Source organism: Erythrolamprus reginae, chromosome 1 (genome assembly GCF_031021105.1).
Source record: "Erythrolamprus reginae isolate rEryReg1 chromosome 1, rEryReg1.hap1, whole genome shotgun sequence".
NCBI classification, from domain to species: Eukaryota; Metazoa; Chordata; class Lepidosauria; order Squamata; family Dipsadidae; genus Erythrolamprus; species Erythrolamprus reginae.
In genome coordinates this window covers 67,851,682-67,877,100 of record NC_091950.1, presented here as the reverse complement: position 1 = coordinate 67,877,100, position 25,419 = coordinate 67,851,682, and the positions used below count along the sequence as shown (strand labels likewise).

The 25,419-nt window shown below is 36.7% G+C and overlaps 1 protein-coding gene across 12 annotated transcripts in view; it reads left to right on the top strand.

Moving 5' to 3' along the window:
- Positions 1-25,419, top strand: part of TTLL5 (tubulin tyrosine ligase like 5) — a 160,854-nt gene that overhangs the window by 103,796 nt on the left and 31,639 nt on the right. For 8 of the 12 annotated variants that reach the window (XM_070754273.1, XM_070754270.1, XM_070754283.1 and 5 more), the window contains one exon: positions 21,462-21,660. In XM_070754273.1, coding sequence (XP_070610374.1) covers positions 21,462-21,660 — 199 coding nt within the window. Of the gene's footprint in view, positions 1-2,348; positions 3,759-21,461; positions 21,661-25,419 lie in introns of those variants that run through there. The other 4 variants (XR_011559384.1, XR_011559383.1, XM_070754340.1 and 1 more) reach the window with 3 other exon arrangements.

The window sequence follows — 25,419 nt, the reverse complement described above, 5'->3', positions numbered from 1 at the left end:
CTTAATCCTTTTCACCAAAGCAGTTTACGTACTTCCAAAACTTTTTATCCATACATGCATGGTTTTGTTCCTAGAGCAAATATAAGTTTGTGTGTATGTGTGTGTGCGCGTGTATGTGTAACAGTTAAGAGCAAAATAATATATGCTTTTACCTCTTTATTTCTTGCTTGACCCGTTCATTATCAACCCTCACTTTCCCATCCTTGCATGTATTTTGAAGGACAAAACTCAGAAAGAGTCTTGACTTAAGTTAGCCATTAAATCCTTAGTAGAGTTAAAGTTCTGGATATTTTCCCAAGTCTTGATTAAAACCATCTATACAATATAATTATTCTGTATAGAAATTTGAGAAAGCTAATTGCGTATAGGGCTCGTTGTTCTGAAGTCCAAAATGGTTGTCTTGCAGAGATGAATAATAAAATGGTTGGTCAGAAGCTTTGGCTGTTTATTCAAGTGATTTGGAAAGGAGTGCCTCAGACAATTTGGCTGGAATTTATAGTTTTATGTTTTCCAGCCCAACCCTTCCTTCTGAGTTGAACTGTCAGGGCATGGTTCAAATGCCTGGCTTTTTCCTGTATGTATGCACACATTGGTGCTATCTCCCAATCTGTTCTAAACCTTCCTAGGCATTCCTTACAAAAGGTCAAGAACTGATAACTTGTTGATAAATAAAAGCTATATTGCCATATTAGAAAAAACTCAACACTATTAAAATGGTACTTCTAAAGCAAAAATTTTCTTGCAAAAGGCCAGGAACTGACAACTTATTGATAAATGAAAGCTATATTGCCATATTAGAAAAAACTCAACACTATTAAAATGGTACCTCTAGAGCAAAATTTTCTTGCACAATGCCAGGAACTGACAACTTATTGATAAATAAAAGCTGCATTGCCCTATTAGAATAAAGTCACACTATTAAAAATGGTACTTCTAGAGCAAATATTTTCTTGCACAATGCAAGGGACTGACAACTTATTGATAAATGAAAGCTGTATTGCCCTATTAGAATAAAGTCACACTATTAAAAATGGTAATTCTAGAGCAAAACCTTTCTTGCACAATGCCAGGGACTGACAACTTATTGATAAATGAAAGCTGTATTGCCATATTAGAATAAAGTCACACTATTAAAAATGGTACTTCTAGAGCAAAAATTTTCTAAGGCCAGAACTACTGGAATAATTTTTAAATGTGCATATGAGACTCAGACGAGAATGTGAGTATATTGTGAGTATACAAGTATTTTCTTCCACAATAAAGATGCAATGAGACTGCATAACTTTTGTTGAGATTCTGGTTAAAGGACATTATGTTCCAAATAAAACGATTGAAATATTAATGCTAATTAATATATTATTAATATGCTAATATTAATAATTCCAATACAATGTGATTAACTGTAATAAATTAATAAAATGTCCATGAGATTTCCCTCCCCCCCCCAACATTTAACAGGAGCATAACCTGTTTATTTCATTGATATAAATAGAATTCTTATATTTTATTCTCATTCCTAAAGAGAGACCTCGTGTATTTCAAAACTATAGACTATTGCTATAATGTATATCTTGAGCTGGATTTGATATTTGAAACTTGTTTGGCCAATGTGTTCATACATTTGTATGAATAGAATAGAATAAAATAACAGTTGGAAGGGACCTTGGAGGTCTTCTAGTCCAACCCCCTACCTAGGCAGGAAATCCTACACCACTTTAGGCAAATGGTTATCCAACATCTTCTGAAAAATTTCCAGTACTGGAGCATTCACAACTTCTGGAGGCAACTTGTTCCACTGATTAATTGTTCTGACTGTCAGAACTTTCTTAGTTCTAAGTTGCTTCTCTTCTTGATTAGTTTAATTTAATATAGTGAAAGTTTAATTGAATATTTATTATTTATTTATTCGATTTTTAAACCACTCTTCTCCTTAGACTCAGGGCGGCTTACAACATGTTAGCAATAGCAGTTTTTAACAGAGCCACCATATTGCCCCCACTATCTGGGTCCTCGTTTTATCCACTTTGGGAGGATGGAAGGCTGAGTCAACCTTGAGCCGGTGGTGAGATTTGAACCGCTGACCTGCAGATCTAGCAGTCAACTTTAGTGGCCTGCAGTACTGCACTGTACCGACTGCGCCACCTCGGCTCCTATGGCGAAAGGAATATTTTAACCTGTAACTTGTGGACTTGGACTATATTGTACTATATTAGAGGCATAGTTATTTGTTCTTCAGCTTATAGGCAGACACCCACAGATTTCTAGCATAAACCAATAACCTTGGTTATTTGAAAACGCCTGTGTTTTTGATTAATTTTGCGAAACTGCAATTCTGTTGTTTTCCACAGGGAAAAGAAGAAGAGAGGCATATAAGCTGTAGCCATACAAAGAGCCTGCAGTATCAAAGCTTAGGAAGCACTGTGGTCTCTGTCCTGTCCTGTCTCTGCATTTGTAAGGGGAATAGGAAGCTACAGGCTAGAACTGTGTCCTTACCTCTTGGCAACATGGCAGCCAAGATACTTGGCTGAATACCTATTACTCCTTCTATATGGACAATGAGCAAATCCATTCTAAAAAGAGAATTCTGTTAAACACTAGCTTTATATCCATTAAAGCATTACAGACCCTGAAAATTCTAGGAAGAGACAGTTAATTTTTGAAGCTATCAACTTAGAGCATGCCCCTACTTGCAACTTTTTCCTTTTGCACAGACTCTTCTGCTATATTATTCAACATTATGAGTTTAGATTTGGCATTGTTGATGCAAATAGCATTAAAAAATTATGCTATCTGAGGAGAGAGTTAAGCTGCTCTGTAGTAAACTGTAGGTTATGGTTTTTCCATTCGTTATCCTCAGTTACAAATGAAGGTATTGCTTTAGTTAAATAAACAAAAGAACTTTGGATCAAATGACCATGGATGTTTGCCAAAAGAACTGTAATAAAATATGCTCACTCTACAGTTTAGTGAATATATTTCTCTGTATTGCTTTCAAAGACATATCATTCATCTTTTCACAGTAAGACCTTTGTTTCTGGGCCATGTGGTCACCAAGACTTATAAAAGTTTGAAAATTTCATATTATAATTTATTATCAGTATCCTCCTTTAAAACAAAAGCTGTGAAATCGTATTACAGTTATCTGTATGTTGATATCAAGGGAATATTGTCATCTACTTTGTATAATGTTTCCAACAATCAATTCTGCCTTAAATTGCCACATTTCATTCTCAAATGTCCGATACTTGCACCTGATCAATGTACATCTTATTTGCAAGCATTTATAATGTATTGGATGTTGCAAATCGGGACATTATGCAGTATTTTAATCCAGACATTTCTCCCCAACCTCCGTTCACTTTTTGCCTGTGTCCAATAGAAATCTGGAAAAACCTATTTGTAATTTGTCAATAAGGGGTTTTTTGGTGATAGGAGTCCAACCTTAAAAAATATAACCACTTTGAGTTGTTTTATTCCCACCAGCTCAGCCCACTATATCCAATCTCACCTGTCTTTTGTTATACCTGAACAATGGCAGATATCACAAGTACCTCCTTTTAAAGATCATGTGAGAATATGATCTTTCAGTCACTTGATATAATGCAATTTTATACTGTTACTATTTGTTTTGCTAGTTTTTATACTTTAAAATCAAATATTCAAAAATGTATATGCTATTAAAATATTTGTTCAAAGAATTAAAAAAATTGAAATAGACTTACAGAAAGACCCACAAAATAAAAATATTAAAGAAAAAAGAGATTTTACTAAACATAGAATAAATGTAATTGCACAAGAAGAAATTGCAGATAAAATTAAAATGGCCAAACAGAATCATTTTGCACAGGCAAATACACTGGGCCGCTGGTTAACATACAGATTAAGAAAACAAAGAGAAGCAAAAGTTATAGATAGGGGTAGAGAAGGAAAAAAACATTGTATTGGAGTTTTTAAAAAGACTTTATGCATACGAAGAAGTCGAACATGAAAAGATTAAAAAGTTCCTGGAATCAGTAAATATTAACCCACTAACAGATGAACAAGAGTAAATATTAAATATGCCAATAACAATTACAGAGCTACAATAAATAATTAAACAACAGAAAAATAATAAAGCACCTGGCCCTGATGGTCTACCTGCTGAATTATACAAACAAGATATAAATATAATCGAAGAAAATATGTTAGAAATGTTTAATAAGGTACCAGTAGTTCAAAAAGCAAAATTTCCACCATCTTGGTCAGATGCATTGATATCCCCAATACCTAAAACTGAAACCGTGAAAAAAAATCCAAAACTATATCTCTCCTGAATTCAGACTATAAAATATTTATTGCAATATTTGCAGCAAGAATAAAGTAAATATTGAATGAATTAATGCACCAAGACCAAAATGGGTTCCTACTAAAATGTCAGATTAGGAATAATTTAAGAACAATCATCAATATACTGGAATATTATGAAGAGCACCCAGGCAAAGAGATAGCACTGGTTTTCCTTGATGTTCAGAAAGCGATTGATAATGTGAACTGGAAATTTATAAAATTCCAATTAGAGAAGATGAAATTTGGCTACAGATTCACAAAATTAATTAGTTCAATATATCCCAATCAGACCGCTAGAATTATAGTGAATGGAGAAAAGAGAAATTTATAATTGAAAAGGGGTGTGACGGGGATGCCCACTATCTCCTCTTCTGTTTATATTAACTCTTGAAACTTTACTGATAAAAGTAAGAGAGGATAAAGACATCAAGAGACCTTTGCTGATGATTTGGCATTCACAATTAAAGAACTACTTGAAACGGCCCCTAAATTAATCAGATTGATAGAAGAATTTGGTGGAGTTGCTGGATTAAAAATGAATAAAAGTAAGACAAAAATTATAACCAAAAACCTCACCAAAAAACAGATTGAACAATTAGAAGAAATTATGAACATGCAAGTGGTAAAAAAAGTAAAATATTTAGGAATTTGGAAAATAAATTGTTTATGTACTAAATATTAATCATGTTCATAGTCATCTAAATGAGAAATACTCTGCGCCTATATATGCCCCTACATATAATATCTTGTTTGCTTGCTTGCTTGCTTGCTTGCTTGCTTGCTTGCTTGCTTGCTTGCTTGCTTGCTTGCTTGCTTGCTTGCTTGCTTGCTTGCTTGCTTGCTTGCTTGCTTGCTTGCTTGCTTGCTTGCTTGCTTGATTGCTTGCTTGCTTGCTTGATTGATTGATTTGATTTGATTTACCGGTATTTGATTTATTGATTTGATTTAGAGGTCGCCCTTCTACTCGCGGACTCAGGGCGGCTATTATCTGTTAGTTTGTGTATAGCCATGATGGCGACCTATGGCATATGTGCCAGAAGTGACACACAGGGCCATATCTGCCAGCACAGAAACCATTGCTGGCCAACTGATTTTTGGCTGGCTCTGCCCCTCTCCCAGGATCTCCAGCGGCCCGTTTGGGAGGGTGTTCTGGACTCCGGAGGGCCTCTAGGGGATGGGGGAGGCCATTTTGCCTCTGGGGAGGCTGGGGAGGGCGAAAAACAAGCATTCTAGTCCCAAGTCAGCAAGTGGACTGTTTCTGGCCTCCAGATGACCTCTTGGGCTGGCAAAGGCCATTTTCACCCTCCCTGGGCTTCTAGAAAGCCTCTGGAGCTTGGGGAGGGTGAAAAATGAGCCCATGGTACCATCATGTGCCAAAAGCGGGAGGAGGGCAGGGGAGTCATGCACACATACACGGGGTTCAGGGCGCATTGAATTATGGCTGTGGGCACACACGTGGGAACAACCCCCCCCCCCATTGCTCTCTCTGGTTTTGGCATGCAACAGCAATCGGCCTTCCACCATCCTGAGTCCTTGGAGAGGGTGGCATACAAATACAGTATAAAAATTAAATTAAATTACATTAATTAAATTAAATTAAATTAAATAAATTAAATTAAATTAAATTAAATTAAATTTAAAATTTAAAAATTGGGGGGTTTTGGTCTATGACATATGCTGAAGTTTTTAACTTCCTTTTTTAAAATATACAACCATTATATATACTGTACTTAGCTTTTATTAATCTTTTACATTTGCACAATGTTATATTTTGCTTTCAAATCATCATCCTTGTGACTATTATTTGAAATTATATTCTGCTTTTCTGCCTCAAGGATGCTTTTTACTTTAAGGACAAAAAAACCTGAAACATGCATTTATTTAGGCCTGTCCAATATTTCTACTGGTGAGAAGAAACCTACTTTTGTGACATTAAATTTGAAGCATTGTTTATAGACCAATATAGATAAATTATGGTTGGATGATTACTAAATATTGAGCAGGATCCTTCTTCAGAAGAAGAATCAGGGAACACGAACAATATAGTTGCAGAACTGACAAAGAAAAGAAACATGATTTATTCTCTCTTTTTAAAAAATGATATTAATGAAACGATTTCATTAAAAATATTAATGAAATACATATAGTGTTTAAAAAAGACTATTGGAATGCAAAGAAGATATACTTTACATATATATATATATAAGGCCGAAATAGATCTATCCTAGTCTCCCTTAATTTTCAAATTCAGCTTAAACATGTGACATATATATATATATATATATATATATATATATATATATATATATATATATATATATATATGTAGATTGTTCTGAGTTCGGGTTTTGCCCTGTGTAATGTTTTGCATGTCTATGCGACGTTTCGGCGAAATCACATTCACCATCATCAGGCTGGAGTTCCAATCTTTGTGTTTTTGCAAATGAATATATATATATATATATATATATATATATATATATATATATATATATATATATATATACTGTACACACATACATACATACTATACAGACGTTAATTAAAAAATAAAAACCACAGTGAGAAAAGAAAACTTGGTTAATATCCTCCCTTTTTCTTTCATTTGCATGTGCAATTATGGGCCATGGTTTAGATCAGGGCTGGGAAACTTCTGGTCTGCGGGCCAATTATGTCACTCATGAGCCAAGTCCATGCCTGATTTAGCGAAGAAGAAGAAAATCCCAATATGTCATATGACAATTGAGTTTGACACTCCCGGTACTTGAACTTTACATCAAATATTCCTAATAGTTGTCAGAGTCTGTCCCAAAACTACATTCTTGACACCTAAATCGGCCTTATATTGTATGTAAGGGAGCCGTTCATGCTTGAACTTGGTTAAACTCAGCCGCCTTGAGTTCTGCAGGATTGGGCGGCATATAAATCAAATTAATAAATAATAAATAAATAAACCATCTCTTCTCTGTCATGCTCGTAGAGAAGGCTGGTACTTCCTAACATGGTGATGAGTATTGATGAGGAATTCCTTCCCATTTGCAAAGGAAATATTGTGGGAATGGGGAAAAAATCCTGAAAAAAGAAAAACAAGAGGTAGATACTGAAAAGCTATTCATGATTGATGCCATATTGAATTACTTTGTGGATCTACCCTCTGGTTTTGTCTCCCCATCCCTCAGTCCTAAAGAACGTTCCTGGCTAAGCCTGGGTTGTTGTTTTAGTTGAAAAACATGTTGCTTGTAGACCCCTGACAGTTTGCCTCCTGTAATGAGTCAGGGTGTTTGGTACTTTACAAAAAGCCATTTCAGCAATTGCTTAACTGAGATGGATTTGAATCAACATGTTGATGGAGCTTCTACATATCACTCACTGAATTCTACTGAGGCAGTACAGGAAATTGCAAGATCAGAGTTGTTTTGGCAAGTTATTTTGGCTACCAAGAGAACTATGAACAGGTCATAAGAGGAAAAGACCTGATCTGATAATTCCAGAAAGATGCAAGTGGAAAATGTAAGTGGGTAGTGCACCCTTCCCCAGTCAATAGTTTGCTTGCAGCTAAAATAAATATTAACAGTAAATATTAACACTAAATATTAGCTTTACTGGCAGATCTTTAATTCCTGGGCTTTATCACAACGTTACGCCTGATTGATGATTGTTCATTGTTTCTTGCTAAGAGAAAAATAGAGAGATCTCATGTTCCTGTTATTTATTTATTCATTCATTCATTCATTCATTTATTTATTTATTTATTTTGTCCAATACATAACACACATTGAAGAGAATAGATATGTAGTAATATAAATAAAGAAAAGAATAGAAGAAAAGATATAAAAGTATAGGTGAACATATTTGAAAGGAAGAAAAGATAAATGAGATAAGGAGAGACAATTAGACAGGGGACGGAAGGCACACTGGTGCACTTATGCACGCCCCTTACTGACCTCTAAGGAACCTGGAGAGGTCAATCGTGGATAGTCTAAGGGAAAAATGTTGGGGGTTAGGGGTTGACACTACTGAGTCAGATAATGAGTTCCACGCTTCGACAACTCGGTTGCTGAAGTCATATTTTTTACAGTCAAGTTTGGAGCGGTTAATATTAAGTTTGAATCTGTTGTGTGTTCTTGTGTTGTTGCGATTGAATCTGAAGTAGTCATTGACAGGTAGAACGTTGCAGCATATGATCTTGTGGGCAATACTTAGATCGTGTTTTAGGCGTCGTAGTTCTAAGCTTTCTAGACCTAGGATTGATAGTCTGCTTTCGTAGGGTATTCTGTTTGGAGTGGAGGAGTGAAGGGCTCTTCTGGTGAAGTATCTTTGGACATTTTCAAGGGTGTTGATGTCCGAGATGCGGTATGGGTTCCAGACAGATGAACTGTATTCAAGGATGGGTCTGGCAAAAGTTTTGTAGGCTCTGGTGAGTAGTGTGAGATTGCCAGAGCAGAAGCTGCGTAGGATCAGGTTATCTTTCAGTTTCTCACTGTTACCTGAAAAGCTTGAAAACGGCTAAACACATTGAAGTGGTTAAGTTTCCCACAGGCTTTTAGAAAGTTAACAGGGAGGAGAGGCAGGTCCTGCCTGATGGGATTTCAAAGTGAGCGGAGTCTTTGAAGTTTCGTTTTAGCAGCTGCCAGGTATTTTTTCCTTCAGCCCTGCATAGCCTTTCTGAACCGAGTCCTCCAGTGCTGCATTCTTCACTCCGCGTGCCAGTGTTTGTGCAAGGGGGAAGGGAAGAAAATAACTAGCCAAGAGCATAAAGCATTTTACACACTTTTACATTATTTAAATTTGTTTTGGGACAAGTCTTCTCCATTTTTCCCCCTGTGAAGTATCACTTGTATGACTCATCCTAAATCTATTTGCTAAGAGCTTAACACTTGTTTTTTTCTTCTTCTTTTTTTTGCTTTTTTGGCTTAACAACGTGTCCCACTTTTTCCCCTGTTCTGCAGCGTAGATTTTCTAGCCTAGTGTTTTGATTCTTTGCCCTTAATACACAATGCATTTTGTAAACGGAACCCTGAAATCTCTTGAAAGAAAAGAGGTCTGTTTCACTGAACAGCTGGGAGCTGGACGTAGTGGAGGAAATCCAGGCTTCTTGGTATGTTTCAGAATTCTGAAAATTCTGGGGCTGGCCTGATGCCAGATATGCTTTCTGAGAAAGGCTGAATATATGATTGATGCCTACGGCTTCGTGTCTGCCGCACCTGTGTTTTGAGGCAAGATTGGGAGTGATTTCCACCGGCCTCTCCTTAGTCTGGCCAACATAGAAACATAGAAACATAGAAGTCTGACAGCAGAAAAAGACCTCATGATCCATCTAGTCTGCCCTTATACTATTTTCTGTATTCTATCTTAGGATGGATATATGTTGATCCCAGGCATGTTTAAATTCAATTACTGTGGATTTATCTACCACGTCTGTTGGAAGTTTGTTCCAAGGATCTACTACTCTTTCAGTAAAATAATATTTTCTCATGTTGCTTTTGATCTTTCCCCCAACTAACTTCAGATTGTGTCCCCTTGTTCTTGTGTTCACTTTCCTATTAAAAACACTTCCCTCCTGGACCTTATTTAACCCTTTAACATATTTAAATGTTTCGATCGTGTTCCCCCTTTTCCTTCTGTCCTCCAGACTATACAGATTGAGTTCATTAAGTCTTTCCTGATATGTTTTATGCTTAAGACCTTCCACCATTCTTGTAGCCCATCTTTGGACCCGTTATATTTTGTCAATATCTTTTTGTAGGTGAGGTCTCCAGAACTGAACACAGTACTGTATTCCAAATGTGGTCTCACCAGCACTCTATATAGCGGGATCATAATCTCCCTCTTCCTGCTTGTTATACCTCTAGCTATGCAGCCAAGCATTCTACTTGCTTTCCCTACCGCCTGATTGCACTGTTCACCCATTTTGAGGCTGTCAGGAATCACTACCCCTAAATCCTTTTCTTCTGAGGTTTTTGCTAACACAGAACTGCCAATACAATACTCAGATTGAGGATTCCTTTCCCCCAAGTGCATTATTTTACATTTGGAAACATTAAACTGCAGTTTCCATAATTTCTTAAGTTGTGTCCAACTGAAGGGCAACAGGCTCATCTCTGTTTCTTGGCTGAGAGAACCAGCATTCTGTAGTCACGTCACCAGCATATGCCAAAGGTGCATGGAACGCTCTTACCTTCTCACCGAAGTGGTACTTGTTAATCTACTTGAATTTGCATGTTTTTGAACTGCTAGGTGGGCAGGAGTTGGGGCAAGTAACGGGAGCTCACCCCATTGTGCAGAGCTCAGGTCTTGAACCAGGCTATCCGCTCTCCAGCTGACAAGCTCCGTGTCTTTAACCACTGAACCATCACACCTCCTCCATAATTTCTACCTCTTTCTTACATTTCATCCATGTTTTCCAGTAAAGAGCAAAGCATAGAATTGTGCATGTTTAATGTAAGATAGACTTTAAAGATTGTAAGAGAAGTAGATCTGAAATTGTAATGTAGGATATAGTTGATTACTTCTGGAAATCTGAAGTAATCATGAAGTTACCATTGAAATCCTGGTGAATAGCAAGTAGGAGAGAAAATTAGTCTGTGCATTTTAATGAAAAGTGACTGATTTGCATTTATATAAAGTGAAACATTCTTACAAATTTTTTTGGTGAAATATTTTTATTGTTTTAAAAAGACAAGACATTACAGACAAACATTAAAAAACCAAACCAAACAAATAACATGAAAAGGAGTTACAACCGCCCCGCTCAAAAGTAGAAGTCTTCTTTGTACAAAAAGGAAAAACTAATTATAGGTTAGATCAAACCAGAGAAGTAAATTCTAATATAAAACATCACTACATAGCTTATTCTTTCTAATAAGGTTAATTATTTAACTTTATATTTTAACATCATTATACATTTTTTAATCCCACCAGATATAAACCATCTGCCAAATATTATAAAATCAGATTCTTCAGATTCACATATTCTTTGGAAATGAATGTTGAAATCATTTGATCAGATTACCTATAGCAGTGATGGGGAACATATGGCACGGGTGGCACAGGTGGCACGCGGAACCATATCTGCTGGCACGCGAGCCGTTGCCTAGCTCAGCTCCAAGTTGTGTGCTGGCCAGCTGATTTTTGGCTCACACAGAGGCTCTGGAAGGGCGTTTTTGGCTTCCAAAGAACCTCCAGGGGGATGGAGAGGGCGTTTTTAACCATCCCCTGGCTCCAGGGAAGCCTTTGGAACCTGGGGAAGGCAAAACACGAGCCTATTGGGCCCAGAAGTTAGGAAACAGGCCATTTCTGGCCTCCAGAGGGCCTCTGGGGGGCAAGGGGAAGGTGTTTTTGCTCTCCCCAGGCATTGAATTATGGGTGTGGGCACTCATGCATGTACAATAATGTGCACCCATACTCTTTCGGCACCCGAGGAAAAAAAGCTTCGCCATCACTGACCTTGATTTGTGTTTCAAGCACATATTTAACACTACAAGTGTTAAAGCTAAATGTGTTTCAGCAGCTTGTCATCTGTAAGCGAAAAAGTCTGTCTTTGGTCTTCCTTTTCCTGCTTCCAATAAAACAGGGATGACATGAATTCTGATCTCCCACACATTTGTACCTTTATTACCTGTTTCCTCCATATAGTATCATGAAAGGGAGGGAGGGAGGGAGGAGATAGCTATCATATCAAGCTCTGTTCCTTACTAGGGCTAGTAGAGCTATGGCATTCTCAGCAAGAGTCCTTATTCCTTCTGGAATAGATTATACTTTGAAAAGTTGTTCCAGAATGAGTTATTCATATGGAAAATCCCACACAGGATGTTTTTGAGGTAAGCCAAGATACAAGCAGCTATCAAACAAAATATGAAATCTTCATGCATGCAATCCAACACTTAAGATTTCAAAGACTTATGCCCGTTCCACCTATTCAACAAATGTCTATAATCTGATCAATATTTTCCTTGTTTTCCAAGAAACACCGGGATTTAAAGACAATCCTGGATCTAGAATAGCTTATTAAATGGCTTGGCAAGAATTGTTTCAGAATGGAAATGGCAAACTCCATCATTATTTCCTTACATAAGGTGGATTATGTAGCATCCAGCAAATTTACTCAGGGCACATCTTCACTTTTTTCTAAAAACTAGGCAAAAGAATCATTTCAGCTCCCTTAACAAAGCAATTAACAGTCTATGGTGCTATCCTTTGAACTAGAATCAGCCATGTTTTGCTTTAATATTAAAGGCATTGCTTTTGCTTTTCCAGTTTAATGTGAGAAGACAAAATGGCCTCTCCATTGGAGGAATCAATCAAAATATCAGCCCCACCTTGTTATGCCGGGCTTCACTTTACGAGCCCCAATTAAGTCAGAAATGTAAATTCAAATACATACGCTGTTATCAAGTAAACAGAAACACAGTTTATCCAAAATAAAGCTGTGCACACGCACTTTAAACTGAGCAAATTAGCTCACACACAGATAACAGTCCTTGAAAGCTGTGAGAGACAAAAAAACAATCAGAGCACATAAGAGCAGCTGTGAGCAACCAAACCTTCCAGTGAATCCACAAGATTTACTTAGCTGTGAAATCCCAAAAAGTCTGTGAAAGTCTGTGTTTCTTTTAGTGACACAAATAGCTAGGAATTACTTTTTGATTTTGCTGGCATTAAAATACTGTATACTAAAAAAAAAATGTATGATCAGAAAATTCATGAAATATATCTTTCTGGTAGGAACTCAAGTCTCATGGTAACATTGTCTCATCCTTTGAGTTTATGGGTACATATAGAAATGTTACACTTTAGTTGGCTATCCGAGATTACAAAAGCTATTCCTAATAGCATACCTTCCAAGAACCTACCCCAGAAGGTATGCTATTAGGAATATGGGGGGGGGGGAGAATCCCAAAAGAACACAGTATTTAATGAGGCATATAATAACTGCTGGTAGAATATCGTAAACTCAATTTTGGAAAAACAAAATGATATGGATAATATGACGATGGAAATTAAGGGAACAGGCGATTCAGAATACTATGGGACGTGGAATAATTGGTACAAGCGGATAGAGAATAGAAACAAGATATTGTGATATAATGTGTTAGGGCATACAAAAACATATATACACAAATATGTAATATATAATTTGCAAGGATACATAAAAATGGACAGAAAAATACATCTATCTATCTATCTTATCTATCGATCTATCGATCTATATATCGATCTATATATCGATCTATATATCTGTATACCTATACATGTATCTATCTATTTATCTTTCTAAATATAAATAAATACACTATATAATATTGTAATACAAGAAATATAAGAAAATGGGGTAAAGATATCTAAAAAATTATTAAGATGTATTTTTAATTTGCAAAATTTAATAAATAAAATAGAAATGTTACACTGTCAGGCCAAACCACTAACTTCACATAATGATTAGATGTCTTTGTTCATGGTGTCAAGGTTTTTTTTTTCTAGTTTCGCCTATCAGTTAGGCTCTTGGATAGCTGTTTTGTTGGGACTATGGTGGTCCTTGTTCCCTCCAGTTTGTCCTGGTAAAAGGAAGCACTGCCTCAATGTGAGGAGCTCTAGCAAGGTGTCCAAGATCCTTTCCTATTAGGGGGGGGGAAAGGCTATTTCTTGGGTTTTGTATTCTCATCTTGCATTGCATTCGATCTATACTGGCTACCTGAAGGAAATGAATGATCTATGGGAGTTTTTTTCTGGGTCCCGTCCTCCGTCCCCCCCGTCAGCCACTTTATAGCCCATATGTCAAAAGTATATTTGTCTGAAACGGGGGAGAATAGTTTTTGCAAATCTCCCTTCTTTAGTAAAGGTCTTTGGTAATTTTCATGCTGTGCATTAAGAAAACTACAAATGGCATGCATGCATGCCTATTTTCAGTACATTCATAGCTGTGGGATATTGTTTCATGTTATATAGCATCTGGACAAGCTGAACTGTGGGCATCCCACAAAATAGTAAGATAAACTTTGGCTTTCTTTTTGTAACTTAAGCAAAATTCAAGTCTTTAAGTGGATGGCCTGCTTTCAGGGACAAAGACTGTATTCCGTGGGGATTTTATTTGGTTATCAATTTTCCAGTAGCTTGAAGTCACATCTCAGGGTTTTGGACTGGAGGAGGGGTAGGTTTTACCCAAGAAAATGTTATATGATCTTTAAGTGCATGAGCAGAAGTTAGTGGAAATTCTGTCACAGTGGATACAGTTGTTCAGTACAATATTCAGCGCAGCATTGTAACTAGTGCCTGTTGTAGGCTTGTCCCTAATATTATTGTAGGACGTATAAATTACAATAACTGATTTTTTTTTTCCATTCACAGCCTGTGGTAAGAAATATATTCTTTTATTTATTTATTTTTCACTCAGTTTGTTGTTTTCTACAATACAACACAAAATAATCCTATAAAATTACAATCAATTTTACAATAAAGCTAAATGCTATACATTCTTAGGATAGAGAGCCATAAATAATACTAAACCTATGCTAAGTTATATTAAGACTAAAATTTGCTGAAGCTGTGCTAGAGTTTGTTGAATTAAAAACAATTATGGTTCAGCCAATTTGAATGGCTTCCAACTACTGGGATTTTAAAGGGCCTTAAAGTCCCAGTCTTTGCCTGGTTTTTGGAGAGGATAATTGATACCCACCTCCTCTTTTTTGTTGTTGTTCCTCTTTACCATCATTGTCCCTTTGTCTTATGCTGTTTTTGTGTTTTAAGGACTCTCTGTCTTTAAAATATTGAACAATTCTAAATCTCCCAGTCTCTGGAATTTGAGTGGCATATAACTTTAATAAATTAGTATATACACAACTATGTAAAGTCAACAGCTTTAGCTGCTATTGGCCTCAACTGCACTGAGTTCTTCCCAAGAACCTACAATTTTGCAATATATTTGTGTAGTATTTGTCCATATCTAAGCAATGTGCCCTTTTGTAAGTGACAAATGGAAATTATTATTAACCAAGAAATACCAAAGGAAAATATAGAATGATATGTGCATATTTAAATGGAAACGATTAAAAAGTACGAAGAGAGAGAAAAAGAAGAAAATATGCTGAGTTATGGAATCCAGTTAAGGCTCAGCATCATCTCACTTGGAGGGTTCGTTTGGCTCTGACACATTATGTGAAATTCCTGCCACTGGTCAGCTAGAAATAAGAGTACAATAATTGACTTCCAGCCTGTCCGTGCACTGTATTAAATATAGGGGAAATATACCTACTCCATAGTTTTCTATAAAAAGGGAACACAGAAACATATGACTCACGGTTTCAATTTCCATGTCACCGCAAGTATAGGTAGTCTCAACTTCCCGCAACAATTGAGCCCAAAATTTCTGTTGTTAAATGAGACATTGATTAAGTGAGTTTTGCACTATTTTACTAATGTCCTGGCTACACTTGTTAAATCACTGAAATTGAAAAGTTGGTAACATAGTTGTTAAGTAATTTTTTGATTTTGCTTCTTTTTTTAATACATTTTTTCAGCAATTCACCTAAGCATCCATACATATACCATAAATCCCTCAATATTTCATTTCAAAATATTTCATATTTCCTCTCAATATTTCATTCTACTCTCCAACCTCTAACTCCTTCCCTTCCTTCTACCTTCTTTCTCCTTCTCTCCCACTTACCTACTTCCTTCCTTCCCTCCTATCCCCTTACTTTCTACTTCCTCTTAGTTCCTCTTTTCCCTTCCCTGAGTACATCTTATCATAATCAATTTGATGGTTAACAGACGAGTATGTGTGTGTGTGTGTGTGTGTACACACACACACACATACTCGTCTGTTAACCATCAAATGGATAATGATATATATATATATATATTCTTCTAGGTATCTTTACTATTATTCTAATGCTGCCTCCTTGCCACCTATTTTTGTCACCTGGGTCTACCAATTTTAATTTTCAGTTCTCTTCCAAATTAATCGCTGTAGCTTATCTTCCATACATATTCATTGCCTCCTGTACCTCCTTTCTTATTTGTCATTCAAATCCATCCTGTTTATATTTTAAATTTTAGGCCATACTCCTGCCTTACCTCAATTTATATCTTTACTCATTTTATTTTATTCTATCTTTTCTATACGCCCTACATTTCTGATCCTTGGAGAGGGGCGGCATACAAATCTAAATAATAATAATAATAATAATAATAATAATAATAATAATAATATTAATAATATTATATTATTAATAATAATAATATTATTAATAATAATAATAATAATAATAATAATAATAATAATAATAATAATAATTAATAATAATAATAATTAAAAAATAGGCGACAGAGGACTTTTGCAAGTGAAGCAGACAGTGGAAGAAGAGAAGCATGCATTAGCTGACTATGTGAAGGAGAGCAAAGAGTCAGTGTTGATGGAGGTCAACAATAGGAAGTTTCTCAAGGTGAAGCAAACTAAGGACCAGTACAGAAAAACTGTAACTCAGTGTCATATGGACAGTTGGTGGAATAAAGCATTGCATGGCAGTTCTTGGAGAAGATTGAAGGCAAAGTGGATAAAGAAAAGACCTGGTCATGGCTTACAAGTGGAACACTCAAAAAGGAGACAGGAGGACTGATACTGGCAGCACAAGAACAGGCCATTAGAACAAATGCTGTCAAAACCAGAATTGAAAAATCAACAGACGATCCAAAGCACAGACTCTGTAAAGAAACAGATGAAACAATCGATCACATACTCAGCTGCTGCAAAAAGATCGCACAGACTGACTACGAGCATAGACATGATGCTGTGGCACAGATGATCCACTGGAACTTGTGCCGGAACTACCATTTCCCAGTGGCAAAGAACTGGTGGGATCATAAGCCCGAAAAAGTGGTCGAAAATGAGCAAGTAAAACTACTGTGGGACTTCCGACTTCAGACTGACCGAATTCTGAAGCATAACACACCAGACATCTTGATTGTGGAGAAAAAGAAAGCATGGATCATCGACATCGCAATCCCAGGGGACAGCAGAATTGAGGAGAAGCAGCTAGAGAAATTAGTGAAATACGAAGATCTAAAAATTGAGCTGCAACAACTCTGGCATAAGCCAGTGAAAGTGGTCCCAGTGGTACTTGGCACGCTGGGCGCAGTGTCAAAGGATCTCAGCGGACATTTGAAAACCATCGGTATTGACAAAATCTCCATCTGTCAATTGCAAAAGGCTGCTTTACTGGGATCAGCAAACATAATTCGCTGCTACATCACTCAGTCTTAGGTGCTTGGGAAGTGCCCGACTGGTGATGAAATACGAAATCCAACATAGTGATCTCGTTTGCTGTGTTGTATTTACATAATACTAATACTAACAATAATAATAATAATAATAATAATAATCTCTTTTACCTTTTCAGAACTCCCTTTTCATCCACTGGTTGGTGACATTACCAACTCCCCAATATAACAAAAGCCCCATAGTTATCAAAAATCTCTTCAACATTAAGTCAAATTTATGAATTATATAATCTTATATAATTTGAAAGTAATAATTATACAAATCTTATAACATTCCAACAAGTTCAGCAATTATCAAAATTATTTTCAACATTAAATCAAATTTATAAATTATACTAATCTAATGTAAAAACCTTTTAAAATAATAATTATTCAAATTGTATAACCTTCCAATACACGTACTGTAGTTTCTTTATTTCTCCTCTTCCCTCCTTAATTCATCACATTTTTCATCATCGAGATTTAATTTTAACCATCATGTACTAATCTGATATAAAATTATTAACATACTAAAAATCTTTTAAGATAATATATAAATTTTATCATATTCCAACAATTGCATTTACTATAATACATCTTACATCATCACTATTCATAAATTTATCATCATATATCTCTCGTCCATAAAAACCTTATACCATAATTATTAATAAACAATTAATACCATTGATATAAATAAAACTATTAATATAAATCTTATCACCCTGCTTCCATTCCATTCTCTTCCCTCTACCTGCTCTTTTGGTCTCTCAGATTTTATTTCTCAAAAGGTTGCAATTCATGACCTTTGGACACAGCAACTGTCATAAGTATAAACCACTTGCCTAGAATCTCAGTTTTGATCACATTATCATGGGAATGCTACGAAGGTCTTAAGTATGAAAAATGGGTCATAAGTCACTTTTTCCAGTGCCGTTGTAACTTTCAATGGTCCCTAAATGAATTGTTGTAGGTTGAGGACTATCTGTACAGAGCTACAGTTCTTTTTATATGCTATACAACTTTCTCTGAAAAGGACAATAGTACACAAGCAAGAGAAGGAATCACAATTTTAAAACTTGGATTGCGTTCCAGGAACTACTGGATCTTATGATCAGCTTCACATGCAAGATCCATCTACCACCTGTTTTGCACTGAACAAATGTGTTTGCTCTAGAAGAATGCAATACCACTGCAAGGCTCGTGAAGTCAGACTTCAAAGCAATACAGTGAAACATCTACTGACTTTGTATTTCACAGCTGAACTTCCTCTTCAGAGAGCAAGGCTGTTGTGGTTTGTTTTTTAGAAAAGACTTTTGCTTATTTGAAAACCCTTTTTCTCCCCCTGAATTTTTTTTTAATAATGCTAGTATAATCAATGAGATAAATTCAAGTTTAGCTTTCTGAGCCTCATAATCTGGATACTTACATACGCACTAATTTGTTCCATCCTGGTGTTTTCTTTTTTACTTGTTATGTATCCTAGTATATCCATGTGATCCACATCTAAATATTAAAAATGCTTTTGAATCTCCTTCAGACATCTATAATCTCCAGATTAGACCTTTGCATGGTGTGTGTGTGTGTGTGTGTGTGAGAGAGAGAGAGAGAGAGAGAGAGAGAACTGTAATTTATTTTGCAGTACTAATTAATGCCAGCGTCATGGCTGGCAGAATACAGTTACTTAAGAAAATATGTGTGTGTGCGCATACACACAAACACAAAACTTGATATTACAACTTATTCCAATTTACTCAACTTTTACACTTTGGGGAACTTTGGGATAGACATATTTTGTGCAAGAAGCAGAGGTGCTTTAAATTTGTGCATTGGATTGGATATTATTAAATAGGTTTATAAAAAGATTTTCAGAAATAAGCATTTCCAATCGAAAATATCAGCTGTTAAAATCACAAAACCAGCTAGCATCTTTTGGACTCTCAGTATTCATTTACCACTTCTTGCCAGAGAGAGTTTAGCTGATTCACATAGATTTTTCTTTGGGGCTCAGGTTGAGCTTTGGGGTATTCCTCAAAATTCTGATCACATTCATTACTTCAGGATAAACTTTTTTTCTATGCCTGGACAACCTCTTGATTAGTTCTAGAGCCACAATCAAGAGCCAAGATGGTGCACAACCCCATTTGATTTAGGAGAACATTTATGGATTTTTCACATGCAGTACTTTTTTGGGGGGGGGGGGGTGTCAGTAATTTCCAAACCAAAAAATGACTCTTTAGGGTATTTTACACGAAACACTGTCATATTCCATTTCTCTTTTAATTGTGAAATAAGATTATTTGGGAGAAGTTGATTAGGTTAACATTTTAGCATGTTGGACATCATATCTTGACCGTACTGATTTGATACAGGTATGGTATGTCCTTCTACCATTTAAGGCAATTGCATGGTAGCCTCACAAGTTGGAGAGCAGATTCCCAAATTAATATAATGATTGGAAGAGAAACAGTTGCAAAGAAGGGTCACTCTAAGTTATCCTTGAGGTGATCCAATCTATTGGACAGTCATGTTCAAGAAGAATACCTTAAGCACATGGAGCTAAAACAAACAAAGGAAGCATCAATTGGTTTGAATTATTTTTTAAAAATGCCTATTTCAGACATTCTAGAAGAAGCCATTTGTATTTGTCTGCAGAAATACTTCCTCAGCAAAACTGTATTACAAAGTCAGGGATAATTCTGACCCACAACATATAAACAAGGATCAGCTAGGGTAGAACATCTGGCATGAATATGGAATATAAAAGCATGACCGAGTACATTTATAATCCAAGAATCTGACCTTTTTTTTTTCCTGGAGACCTAGAATACAGTACATTTTTAGTATATGTTCTTCCATCATATAAATTGTGGTAGCTAATGTTATTACTTATTCATGGTAATTAATCATAGATGCAAAGCGAAATGTTTTCAAAGAAGAAAAACCAAAAAAAATCCAGTTTCCTTTTGGAAAAGCACCTTTGGGACAACCGTGACCTGAACGATTGAGAATATCACCACTGACACTTATTCATAAGTTTCTAAACTTTTTCCAGATATCGAGGAGAGCAGGGTTTGGGTGTGTATCGTAATTTGATATACTGTCAAATCCTACAGTACATTCAGCTGCTAACTATTCAAAAATTAAACTTCCTTGGTAATGTTCCCTAGATAAGCTGCAAACAAAGATGCAGTAGACACTACCTCCCGACTCAAAAGAAAGGCTATGTTTGTATTGAGTTACAGTGGACCCCTCCACCTGAGAACGCCTCTACTTATGAACTTTTCTAGATAAGAAGCGGGTGTTCAAGATTTTTTTGCCTCTTCTCAAGAACCATTTTCCACTTACAAACCCGAGCCTCCGAAACTGGGGCCTCTCTAGGAATCTCCTGGGAGGAAACAGGGCCGGAAAAGGCGGGGAGAAGCCTCTGTGGGGCCTCTCTAGGAATCTCCTGGGAGGAAACAGGGCCTCCACCCTCCCTGTGGTTTCCCCAATCGCATGCATTATTTGCTTTTACATTGATTCCTATGGGAAAAATAGCTGCTTCTTACAAACTTTCCTACTTAAGAACCTGGTCACGGAACGAATTAAGTTTGTAAGTAGAGGTTCCACTGTATTTCCTATATCCCTAAAAAACAGGAATACATGGTAAGCGCATGGTATATTTCCTTACCCAAGAGATTTCATGGTGTAACCCATATTTCCCCCCCTTTTATTAGCAGTCTATGGTGAAGCTATGTTCTTTTTTATTGTAGTACAGGCAACATTTTTGTAACTTTCAGGTCAGCAAGGGGGGGGGGAACAATTGGGGATACTGTTTCTTCATTTTCAAATGTTACACTGTCACTATAAACATTTAAGTGAAACTCTTTTCATTACAGGACGCTACAATCTGACAGTTTTGCCTGGGAAGGGGATACAGAGAACAGCATACATAGTAAGTTGATAGGGAGCCAACCAGTGCATTCCAGGACACCGCCAAGCCTCGGCAGCTATCAGCTCCATTTTGCCTTGCAGCAGCTCCAACAACAGAAGCTTCAGTCACGGCAACTTTTGGACCACAGCCGAGCACGGCATCAGGTGACTTTAAGATGCATTGCATGAGGCTACATATTATTTGGAAAATATACCGGCAAAAATAATCTCACATGGAGTTGCGCCAACTATCTTAAAAATTAGAATCTGGGGTATCTAAGTTTGCTTAGATATATAAATAGTAACAGTGGTATTTGAAACTGGAACTTCCATCCCTAAGCAATGCAGTCATAAAATGAAGATTGGGGGTTGTTAAACTGGTCCCATATAGTTCGCAACTAGGCCAGAAGGAAGTGAAGGTATGGTGTGCAATGGAAGCATGGTGAGGCTGGGGGTATCGTGTTGCTGAATAGGGGAAAGTGTGTAGAAGGTTGCAAGATATGATATGATTATAGTGGCGCCAGGGTGGGAGAGGGGATACAAGCAAATTACCCGAGTGACTTGTGACCTTCCCCATTAATTTTGCTTATAGAAAGCTGGTAGGGAAGGTTACAAATAACAATAGCACTTAAATTTATATACTGCCCTATAGCGCTTTTACAACATTCTCTGGGCAGTTTACAATGTCAGCACATTGCCCCTAACGATCTAGCTCCTCATTTTACTGACCTCGGAAGGATGGAAGGCTGAGTCAATCTTGAGGCCCATCAAACTCCAGAGTTTGCCTGCAATATTGCATTCTAACCAGTGCATCACCAGGTGACCCAATAATGCTCATCTGACTGTGATACTGCCGTCATCAAGTGCCAGGTCCCTAAATATCAATAACAAGACTGCAGGGGTGCTGTGATGGCTGGAACTTTGAGGACAGTTTTAAGTCACCTTTTACAGCACCATCGTAGCCTCAAATGGTTGCCAAATGAATGGTTGTTAAGCAAGGGTTACCTGTATTTTGATTTGTATAGTAATTATACCAGCATATAAAGAAAGAGCAGCCCTATAGATTTTGTAGTGATTGATGCATTGCATCTTGTATCCAGTAATGCCAAATTTCTTTTTTCTTTGATTTATATTTATTAGAATTTATAGCATAGTGTAGCAGGACATAGCTTAGAGTAGCGTAGCATAGAGTAGTGAAGAATAGAATAGAATAGAATAGAATAGAATAACGGAATTGGAAGGGACCTTGGCGGTCTTTTAGTCCAACACCCTACTTAGACAGGAAACCCTACCACACTTCAGACAAATAGTTATCCAAAATCTTCTTAAGAACTTCCAGTGTTGGAGCATTCACAACTTCTGGAGGCAAGCTGTTCCACGGTTTAATTGTTCTGTCAGAAAATTTCTCCTTTGTTCTAAGTTGCTTCTCTCTTTAATTAGTTTCCACCTATTGCTTTTTGTTCTATACTCTGGTGCTTTGGAGAATAGCTTGATTCCCTGAGATATTGGAATACTGCTATCATGTCTCTGCTAGTCCTTCTTTTCATTAAAGTAGACATACCCAATTCCAGCAACGTTCTTCATATGTTTTTAGTCTCCAGTCCCCTAATCATCTTTGTCGCTCTTCTCTGCTCTCTTTCTAGAGTCTCAGTATCCTTTTTGCACCAAGGCAACCAAAACTGAATGCAGTATTCTAAGTGTGGCCTTATCAAGGCATTATAAAGTGGTATTAACACTTCAGATTTATGGCTTGCATTTCTCTCAGAAGTTTAAGAGGGTATTCCTTCTTCCTATTTTTCCCCATACCAACAACCCTGTTGGTAAAATGGGCTGATAGAGCATGGCTACTCAAAAGTCATCTAATGGACTTCTTTGTTAAAGACAGACAGGATCTTGGATCTCTTGATTCCTAATCCAACACCTTAATCACTATTGTAAAAATAAGTTTTTCTTCCCCAATATATGTACAGTTAGACTAATTTCTTTCATGTGTTACTTTAGTTTTAATAACTTAAAAACATGGAAAATATATTATTAAGTATGCACGAAATTATTTTAAGGACCCTGTTCTTTTAAATTGTGCCTAGAATAATGCATATTGCCCTTTATGTTAGCTAGCCCTACTTAGCTTGTAATAAATAGTTAACTTTAGCTAAAGCCTAACACTGCACAGGTTATTTCCACGAAGGAAATATGGCATAGCAATTGCTTTGTTTCTTTATGAGATCATATTTGAATCTATTGTGCAAATGTATGGTTATTCTAGCATACTTTCTTAGCTTTATGTTTTCAAAAATTCTCTACCCAAACTATGGGTAGAAACAGAAGAAAGCCAAAAATGAACTCCTGTTGTGGTTTCCTAAAACATTTTGGACAGAAAACTGCTAAGGGAGGAAAAAAAGAAACCTCCAATAGATTGATAATTTCTGTGGGGTTCTATTCATATAGCTCTCCCCTTTATTTTCAGCTCTTTCCAACTTTTAGTGAAGGAGGAATACTAGGCATGTTTTTAATGTCTATACAAGGGGACTCTGCTTGGGTAACCTTGTAAGTTAACTTGTGCGAAGGGGGCCATGATGCCTGGCTCTTTTAATTGCTGACATGGAGATGATGTTGTTCTTGGCTTGGGGCAAAGCCATTACTCAGGACTTTCTCTTCAAGTGATCCTTTGTTAAGCTTCTGTTTGCATCTCTTGAACTCCCTCTTTCAGCCCCTCTCAGCGCAGACGTTCTGTGGTAGATTTACAAAGCTCATTGCCACATCTCAGGCACAGGAAATACTGAATTTTCCATTATTAAAGAAAGGGGCTTTAATGCAGCAGCTCTCGCTTTGCCTGGAGTAATAAAAGATTGAAATGATTAAATGTTTTTATAAAAACCAACCCCAGGATTATAACTGGATATTCCTGCCCCAGTAATCAGCAAGTTTACTGTTATATTTCCTATTAGCCTTAGGGAATAAGAAACAAATGTCTACCTAACTAATTTGTGTAAGTTTTTCCATTCATTCAGGTCAGATAAGGTAGACACACTCCTGGTTCCTTCCCTTTATTTTCCATTATATTTATTAACGGGAGGTAGGAAGTATGCCGTTTCTGTGACAGCCCCTACCTACCCTCCTTGCCTTTCGTAAGCTGCTTAAAACCCACCTCTGCCGCCAGGCATGGGGGAACTAAGATACACTTTCCCCCTAGGCCTTCACAATTTTATGTATGGTATGTTTGTATGCATAGTTCCCTCTAAGCTGAGCAGTGAGCAATCGCTCACTTAAAAATCATCATCAACTCAGAGTTTTCCAAACCTGCCCAGAAGCCGAGAGGGAAAGAGTGAGAGGGAAGGAGAGAGAGAGAGGAAGAGAGGAAGAGAGAGAAACAGATAGAAAAAAGAGAGGAAGGAAAAGAGAAAGAAAAAGAATGGGAGTAAGGAAGAGAGAAAGAAAATCAAAATCTAGTTTGAAACTAGCTCAACTATTTAAGTGGCATTTTGATATTGATAGAGTTGCCCTATTATGAGCTCACTGTTATAGACACACAGTACAGTATTTTATTTTGAAATACTCTGAGGCAAAACAGGGTGGGTTTTTTGTTTGTTTGTTTGTTTGTTTGTTTGTTTATTTATTTATTATTTCTGTGCCGCCCAGTCCCAAAGGGACTGCCGCTCAGACACTATACTTTTCCGCCCACCCCCCCAAAAAATTAGAGGGAACACTGTTTGTATGTATGATTGGTTTTTATATAATGGGTTTTTAACTGTTTTTTTAGTACTGGATTTTGTTGTACTGTTTTACTGCTGTTGTTAGCCGCCCCGAGTGTGCGGAGAGGGGCGGCATACAAATCCAATAAATAATAATAATAATAATACCCTACGGAACACACTTTTTCTGAGGTTCAGTAGGTCTCTATGCTGTTAGCCTTCCTCAAAGCTT